The 8,830-nt window shown below is 59.3% G+C and overlaps 1 protein-coding gene across 1 annotated transcript; it reads right to left on the bottom strand.

Moving 5' to 3' along the window:
• LOC120701240 (probable auxin efflux carrier component 3b) lies at positions 1 to 2,687 on the bottom strand. Its single transcript, XM_039985365.1, has 6 exons — positions 1,511 to 2,687; positions 1,133 to 1,406; positions 933 to 1,018; positions 668 to 825; positions 503 to 579; positions 1 to 381 (listed from the first exon to the last, which is right to left on the bottom strand). The coding sequence occupies exons 1-6, from the start codon at positions 2,622 to 2,624 to the stop codon at positions 312 to 314; spliced, it is 1,779 nt and encodes a 592-aa protein (XP_039841299.1). The 5' UTR covers positions 2,625 to 2,687; the 3' UTR covers positions 1 to 311.
• Positions 2,688 to 8,830: the final 6,143 nt, after the last annotated feature.

The raw sequence follows: 8,830 nt of genomic DNA, 5'->3' as shown, positions 1-8,830 counted from the left end.
ACAAATTCGAACTTCAATTCAGTTGCCGTTGCAATGAGTGTTATTCCTTTGGTCCTCCAGCCAGCAATTGTCGTTCTTGTAGCTAGTGAACTCATTTATCTTGGCCCATCAGCTTCCATGGGCAGTCTCTCGGTCTCGGCATGACCTGCTAAGATCAAATGAACGCCGATGATGAGTCAGCAGCTTTGTAGGCCTCATGCCTACAACTTCCTGGACATGCACAGTTTTGTTTCTGTCCGTGGTTTTGCATCGTCTCTAATCTGCACGTGCTAGGAATAATGAGCTTTGTCGCAGTCGTTCTTGGCCACCAGTCATAGTAATCCGAGGATGATATAGTAGACCAAGGCGATGGGAAGACCGACTAGCATGCCAAATATGACCCTGAAAAGGATGTAAACATTTGGCAAAAAAAAAAGGCACACACCCACTCTTTCACACAATTCAGTAACAACGACCCTAGCTGCTGGCAACCAAGATGATCTGTTTGCATTGGCTTATATACCCGGTGCAGAGAATGGCGGCGTGCAGATCGTACTCCTTGGCGAACACAAAAGGCACAATTCCTTGCGGCAGAGCGGCCTGCCAAGATGTACGCACGGAATCAGCAGCATTTTGGCCGGAATGGATCAATGTGTACTAAAAAACCTATCCTCGACTAAGCGGCTACCTGAACAATGGCGATGCATAGGAGCGTGCCTCGGAGGCCGACAGCGGCAGACGTGACGGCCATGACTGCGGGGCCGAAGAGGAAGCGGATGGCCATGGTGATGGCCGCGACCGAGTTTCCGCATGCGATGATCTTCGGTTGCATGGCCATGAAGAGTCCTGGAAGGAAAAGAATTGTTGCAGTGATATATAGCCCGGACTGAACTAGACCAAACCCAAAAAAAAGAAAAACTTTATTCTGGAAATGATTCTGGAGGTGAACAGACCTAAGCTGAACATGGCCATCCCTAGCCCTGCATCGGAGAGTATGGAGATGGAATTCTTCACTATGATCGGCATCGCGATTTGGAATCTGCAGAAACCATTCCAGTTAATACATAATAATGCCATAGGAATCTTGGGAAATTCTGTCTGATACCGCAAACTCAAATGCAGTAGCAATGGCAACACTAGGAAGTCGATTTACCTGAACGAGATCAGAGACCAAGTGAGGCCGACAAGGCTGGCGTACGTGTTGGGGTTGCGGATCAGCCGCCGCCACACCATTGTGACGATGAGCTGCATCATCACGCCGGCCGGCGCCTTTAGATGCCCTCCCGCGCCCGCGCCGCCGTTCTCCCCGCCGGCATCCTTCATCACGTTATTCTGCCGCTGCTCCGTCGAGCCGGACTCCAGCTTCGCCAGCGCGTCCTGCACGGCCTCCGCCTTGAAGCTGCCGACACGCTCCTCGGGCCGCATCGCTGAAACCAAATCCGGCCGCATGCACTTGCATCGGTCAATGCATGTTCTCCATTGGCTTCGACAGTTTGGAATCATGGAAAGGAGTTTGGGTGTCGAGGCTGACCTCTCGACAGGCCAACAGGCGGCGCCTCGGAGGGGACGACTAGTCGGCGTACATCCTTGGCGCGGTGATCGCCGCCGCGGAACACCGGCAAGCCGTTTACCTCCGACGCGGCGGAGGCACCGGACGAGCTCCACTCGAACGTGGGCATGTCCTTGGGGTCGTAGCAGCTGGGCGCCACCGCGGCGGCCGATCTGGCCCGGACCGCGTGTTCGTCGAAGTTGGACGCGCGCGGCGTGTGCTGCCTCGACGAGTGCAGCGAGAAGAGATCCGCCGCGCCGAAGCTGGACACCCGCGTCGACGCGCTGTGCGGCGGCGGCGCGAAGCCGGCGGCGTAGACGTCGTCGGCGTGCGCGAAGCTGGATCCCCTAGGGGTGGCGTTCCGCGACGAGCTCACCGAGTAGATCTCCACGCCCGTGAGGTTGGACGGGCGCGGTGTCCCGGCGACGGCGAGGGACCGCCGCGACGTGGACCGGCGCACGACGAGGCGCGTCTTGCCATCCGGCGAGACCTCGGCCTGCGCCTCCGCCTGGCTGCCCGCGAGCGACACGACGTCCGGGTCGACGTGCACGTCGGCGATGGACGCCGCGGTGCCCGGGCACTGGCCCGCGATGAGCACCCGCGCGGCGCGGAACTCGAAGAGCACGAGCAGGAGCGTGTACCAGACGATGCACTGGAGCACGACGACCTGCACGAGCAGGTCCCCAGAGTAGCGGCCGTACATGGCGACGAGGAGCGGCAGGCCCATGATGAGCGTGTTGGGCAGCGTGGCGAGGGAGAAGAGCGTGATGGACCAGTCGATCGGCGGCGCCCGGCCGGCCCTGCCGCCGCCGCGCGCGGGGAGGCAGGACCAGGCGGCGAGCGCGGCGAGGACGAGGACCTTCTGCAGCGTGTCGGCGGCGACGAAGCGCAGGTTCATGACGTAGGGGTTGCTGGCGGCGATGCAGTGGAAGGAGAGGAGCGGCACGGCGAAGACGGAGACGAAGCGGTTGATGCCCGAGCACTGGTCCGGCGTGAGGACGCCCCACCACCGCACGGAGCCGTAGGCCAGGATCATGGCCACGTACAGCGGCACCACCGCGCACATCACCGTGTACAGGTCGTGCCACGAGATCATGGCGTCGCCCTGCCGCCGGCGGCGGTCGAGAACTCCCTCTCGATCGATCTGCCGATCCCTGCTGGGTCGCGCCGGGGGAAATTTGTTGATTGAATGTGGTTGGTCGAGAGTGCAGGAGCAGTCAGTTCGCGTCGCGTGCAATGAGGTAGTTCTGCGGGAACGAGTCGTTTTGCATGCAGCAGAGAGGTAGGAGTGAGCAGGAACGAGTCAAGTCGTAGTACCTACCGGCAGCCCAGAAGAAAGAAGCCCACGGATTTTCTGCTGGGCTGGCTATCCCAACCCGCATAGCAAGCAAGCGCGTAGACATTTCGGGCCGAGCCTCATGTCATACGGGACTACGATACCTGCGAGCCTTTCACCGCCAGCCCAGTGCCTGCCAACTCTCTCTCTCTCTCTCTCTCTCTCTCGTCCCATCCACCTCCCCTGCCCTCGCTGCTGCAGGCGCCGAACCGGCCATCCCACCGGGTTCCGTGTAGCCCTCGCGCAGGCCGCGCGCGCGTTGCCATGCCAACAGAAAGCCACCGCCTCCGCGACACGGAGGGGGAGGGAAGATGACCTTGCTCGCTGGATCGCGGAGTACCGATAAGATCGCGCGCGATCGAGCTCAACCCTGTGCGTCCCCAACGCGCCTCGTGCCCGGGTCGGCGGCTGCCGTCCAGTTGGGGAACTGCAAAATCTTAGGATGTGTTTAGATTTTCAATTTTTTTCCAATACTACATTAATTTCGAACGCTTGACTACTAATTAGAATTATTAAATATAGATAATTAACAAAACTCATTTCATAACCTCTAAGCGTAAATGCGAGACGAATTCTTTAAGCCTATTTGGATCATAATTAGATAATGTCGTGCTCCAGAAAACAATCTCTTTTTTTAGATCAGAGAATAATCTGGATTAATTAGACTAAATAGATTCGTATTGTAATTTTTTGACCATTCATATAATTAGTTTTATAATTAAATTATGTTTAGTCCTTCTACCCTTCTGTCGGGTGCCACGATTAGGGACACCCTAATCGGGGTACCCAAATCACCCTAAAAACGCAAGACACATGTTAGGCGACTGAGCTCACGAAGGCCCACGGCCTCATTCCAACCTAGAAGAAGGGAAAATGACTAAAAGAAGCCCAGCATGCGGCCCATCCGCACCCCCCTCGGACCCGCGGGGCGATCTCCGCCTCGCTCGAGGGCTCCCATCGAGACCCTCGACTGCGTCCCGCATCTCCGCCTCGCTCGAGGGTAGCGAACCTACCCTCGAGCGGGCAAAACATCTCCGCCTCGCTCGAGGGTAGCGAACCTACCCTCGAGCGGGCAAAACATTTCCGCCTCGCTCGAGGCCACCGGTCGACGTAAAGGACAAACGGCCCTTCCGCTCACCCGCCCATCGTACGGAGGCATTAAATGCCAACCACTCCTCCACAGCGCACAGGACAGACGGCGTCAGGCCGCCATTCCCCACAGTGGCTGTGACCGGAGTCCCGTCCGCCAACTCCGGTCACTGCTCTGCCATCCCGGATGCTGTGGCAGCATTGTGGGACCTGCGACGCGGGACGAGACGTGCTCGGCACAGCTCCCGTTACTATTCCGCCAACTCCGGCTGTCCGGACTCCACCTCACCACACGTATGGCCCCGGACCCGCCCCCTGCTCGGGAAGGGGTCCGGCGTCGCCACGTGCCCCTCAAGGAAGGACGCTCAGCACTAGCAGCCGGGGGCCCGGACCTCCCCCTCGAGGGGTCCGGGATCTCCATGTGACTCCCGGACCTCGTTAGTGCACACGCCAGCACTCCGTCCAAGGGAGTCCGGGACCACCGCGTGCCCCGCTACCGCTGGTGTACGTATATATGCAAGACCCTGACCTGCAGGACCCACGGAGCGCCACCACGCCACATCTGGAAGACTGTACACCCTACAGCGACGACCACGCCGCCTGCTGGGGCTGGCAGGACGTTGGCGCGATCTCCGCAAGATCAAGTACGACACCCAGGACGACTGCCACGCCCGACGCCATGCCCCACAGTGTACTTCCTACAGTGTTCGACCACTGCACCCCCGCGATTCGGGGGAAAACGACGACTACCACGATCCCCTGCGTATGTACACCGTCCCTCCTTGTGACTATAAAAGGAGGAGGCGGGCTTCCTTTAAGGGGGATCGTCACCTTAGACGTCGGCAAGATCGCACGTTCAGACCACTCGATAGAACGCAACACTCAGCACCACTGAGCACCCGATATTGGCACTCGTCTCAATCAATTTCACCTCTAGCAGAGACCTGGGAGCTTCCCTCCCTCTCTCACCACGCCTGTACCCCCTACTACAGGCACCTCCGGTGCAAGATAATACAGTGCCCTCGCACACCCCCTTGCTGGACATACGGCCCTGTGGTCGGAACCAGGATAAACCCGTGCGTTACTGTGTTGCCTCTTGCATCAACATCTGGGATGAGGAAACACGCAGCATTACTAGTTGGGGTCCGGACCGCCGGGTCAGGACACCGACAGTTGGCGCACCAGGTAGGGGCTCGCTGCGTGACATTTTCTTCTTTGTTCCCATTTGATTTCCAGGGATAGCGAGCAGATCCAACCCATTTCCCATGGGCGTCTCGGATCCACTCCCAGCAGGATACATGATCAGGTTCGGGAGTCTCGTGTTCAGAGCAACCGGCAACGGTTACCTCATGAAGCACCTCTCGCCCAGACGCAACCCGGACATTCCGACTTCATCAGCCCGGCGCAACAGGCGCTCGGGCTAGCACTAGCGACAAGCGCGCGCAGAGCGGCGACGGGCAGCACGCCTCACCTCCCCCACGTGGGTTGAGGTTGCTATGTCGCGGCTCAGCGTCGCGGCCGATGGGGCCACCGCTTCGTCATCACGTGCTTCGGCGTCGGCAGCGCCGGCACCCTCATCGACTGCAGCCCTAGTGCCTCCCAGGGGGGGCGCGACTGCGGCGTCGCCCTTCCCCATCGGGATGCGTAGCGCTGCCTCATACACTTCTTCATCCAGCACCAACTTCGCCGAGTACGAGGATCTTCCGGGTCATCACCTCCTATCGATCCGCAGCCTCATCGCATCATCTCCTAATGACTCCTACCCCGAGACGGCGAGCTCGATCGCCGACGACATCAACTTCTTCATGAACAACTTCACGGCCGAGGACTACTCCGGGGTCCGCGACCCCGACATTTTCCGCTCGTTCCAGCTAGCAACGGCTTACTGCCTCACCTGCTCCAAAGACTCTAGCGAAGGGGATTACGATCCCGCCCGAGAGTGCTTCATGGTCCAGCTCGCAGATGGGCAAGAGGACAACGCTCCGGGTGATGACGGGAACGGCGGGGCAGACGCGCAGGCGAACCAACCAGTGGTGCTGCCTGCGGCCCCTTCTTCTTCATCAAGCTCGGCGGCGCGGCAGGCACAGCTGGCGCAGCTCAAGGAGCTTCAAGCCAAGCTCGACGAGCAGCGTCGGCAGACTCAAGAGCTGCGCACCACACTCGAGCAACAGCGCACGGCGCGTGGCGCGCAAGCCCAGGCGGCGGCACGCATTGCCCGGGAGCGGATCCTTGCAGATGACAACGTCGACAAACCTCCGGAATTGAAAACAGCCGGCAAAAAACTCGTCACTGCGGCCTACCTACTCCAAGCGATGCCCGAGCCGTCAACGACTTCGGGTCGCAACCTGCGCCGCGAGGCACAGGCGCTCATCGAGCAAGCTGCTGTGCAGCAGGCCGAGAGCTCTGTGTCTCGCATGCGCTCGATAGCCCTGAAGCAGCCTGGTGGGACTGCACCCCAGGACCACGAGGCTTCGGTGCACACTCCGCCAGGGGGGAAAGGAAAGGCAGCCGTAGCGCACGACGCGAAGGTACCCTCGGTGCACGACCACATCGAAAAGGCTCCCGCAAGGGAGCGACTCCACGACACGCGTGGGCTTGCCGGCGACGGTGACGCCCGCTACATCATCAACGGCAGGAAGTACACCCCTCGATGGGGTGGACGCTTCGACCCCAACCACGACAGGGGTGAGTCACCGGAGCCTCCGGGCACCCGGGTGTTCAGCCGGGAGATCCGAACCGCTCCTTTTCCCCCACGCTTTCGGTAGCCCACCACCCTCGTCAAGTACTCGGGCGAAACCGATCCCGCAGTCTGGCTCAACGACTACCGCCTATCGTGCCAGCTGGGCAGTGCAACGGAAGACGCGGTTATTATCCGCAACCTTCCCCTTCACCTTGCTGACGCCACACGAACGTGGCTCGAGCACTTGCCCGCGGACCAGATCCACAACTGGGCCGACTTGGTCCAGATCTTCGTGGGCAACTTCCAGGGCGCATACGTGCGCCCTAGGAACTCCTGGGACCTCAAAGGGTGTCGCCAGAAGCCCAATGAGTCCCTGCGCGACTACGTGCGGCACTTCTCCAAGCAATGCACCGAGCTCCCCAGCGCCACCCACGTCGAGGTCATCAACGCCTTCCTCGAGGGTACGACGTGCAGGAACCTGGTGCACGAGCTTGCGCAAAGCCGTCCCGCCAACACCAACGAGTTGTTCGACGCTGCCACCAACTACGCCGCCGGCGAGGAGGTGGTTGGTGCCATTTTCGATGACAAGCCGAACAAACGCAAGGAATATGCGCCCGTAAAGGGCGGCAACTCCAAGATAAACGCCCCCGCTAAGAAACAAAAGCGGGGGAGGAAAGGGAAGAAGCAGGCCCCACCAATTCAGCATGGACCAGGGCAGGCGGAAGACTTCGACGAGGCCTTCATCGCCGCCCCGGACCGCAAAGGACCTCGAGGCCCCCCTCGAGGTGGAGGCGGCATATTCTATGACATGCTGAAGAAACCGTGCCCTTACCACAAGGGCTCGGTCAACCACACCCTTGAGCAGTGCGAAATGCTCAAGAAGTACTACAACCGCGTCACGCATCGCGACGAGGAAAAGAAGAAGGATGCTGGCGACAAAGGTGGAGATGACGAGTTCTCCCGGTGGAGAACGCCTTCTTCATCTTTGGAGGACCAATGACGAACATGACCTCTCGGCAGCGCAAGCGTGAGCGCCGGGAGGTCTTCTCCGTCACCAAGGCCACGCCATCCTACCTCGACTGGTCGAAGGATATCATTTTCTTTGGCCGCGAGGACCACCCCGACTACGTCCCGCACCCGAGACGGTACCCGCTTGTTGTCGACCCCATCATCGGCAACACCCGCTTCTCCAAGGTGCTCATGGACGGAGGAAGCAGCCTCAACATCATGTATGCCCACACCTTGGAGCAAATGGGGATTGGATTGAACAAGCTTCGCCCCAGCAAGTCACCATTTCACGATGTTGCGCCGGGGAAGCGAGTCCAACCCCTCGGCCAGATTAATATACCCGTCTGCTTCGGCACGGCAGCCAACTTCCGCAAGGATGTGCTCACCTTTGAGGTGGTGGGGTTTCGGGGATCCTATCATGCCATTCTTGGTCGTCCCTGCTACGCCAAGTTCATGGCCATCCCCAACTACACCTACCTCAAGCTGAAGATGCCGGGTCCGAAGGGTGTCATCACCGTCAGCTCTTCGTTCGAGCACGCCTACGAGTGCGACATCGAGTGTGTTGAGCTCAAGCGGAGGACGAGGCCCTCGCAGCCACTCTCGACAAAATGGCAAGCGAGGCCTTGGACTCCACGCACCGACATGCGGGAAGCTTCGAACCTGCCGAGGGTATCAAGAAGGTGCCCCTCGACCTGAATCGCACTGACGGCAAGGCGTTGCTAGTCAGCGCCACCCTCGACAACAAATAGGAAGTGGTGCTCGTCGACTTTCTCCGCGCCAACGCAGACATCTTCGTGTGGAGCCCCTCGGACATGCCTGGCATACCGAGGGAGGTCGCCGAGCACTCCCATGATATCCGACCAAACTCCAAACCGGTGAAGCAGCGTCTGTGACGCTTCGACGAGCTCAAGCGCCGGGCGATTGGCGAGGAGCTGCAGAAACTTCTGACGGTCGGATTCATCAAGGAAGTATTCTATCCTGAGTGGCTAGCTAATCCTGTATTAGTGAAGAAAAAGAATGGGAGTTGGCGGATGTGCGTAGACTACACTAGTTTAAATAAAGTATGTCCGAAGGTTCCCTTTCCTTTGCCACGCATTGACCAAATCGTAGATTCAACTGCGGGATGTGAACTTTTATCCTTTCTTGATGCTTACTCTGGTTACCACCAAATTAAGATGAAAGAGTCCGA

This window comes from Panicum virgatum, chromosome 3K (genome assembly GCF_016808335.1).
Source record: "Panicum virgatum strain AP13 chromosome 3K, P.virgatum_v5, whole genome shotgun sequence".
Classification (NCBI taxonomy): Eukaryota; Viridiplantae; Streptophyta; class Magnoliopsida; order Poales; family Poaceae; genus Panicum; species Panicum virgatum.
Note: the sequence above shows the minus strand (reverse complement) of the source record. Positions and strands in the feature narration are given on the sequence as shown.

Coding starts and splice junctions, on each gene's coding strand:
- LOC120701240 (XM_039985365.1), bottom strand. CDS start 2,624: ATGATCTCGTGGCACGACCTGTACACGGTGATGTGCGCGGTGGTGCCG. Junction 1,407..1,510: donor GCCTGTTGGCCTGTCGAGAG/GTCAGCCTCGAC, acceptor ATTTGGTTTCAG/CGATGCGGCCCGAGGAGCGT. Junction 826..932: donor GATGGCCATGTTCAGCTTAG/GTCTGTTCACCT, acceptor TTTTCCTTCCAG/GACTCTTCATGGCCATGCAA.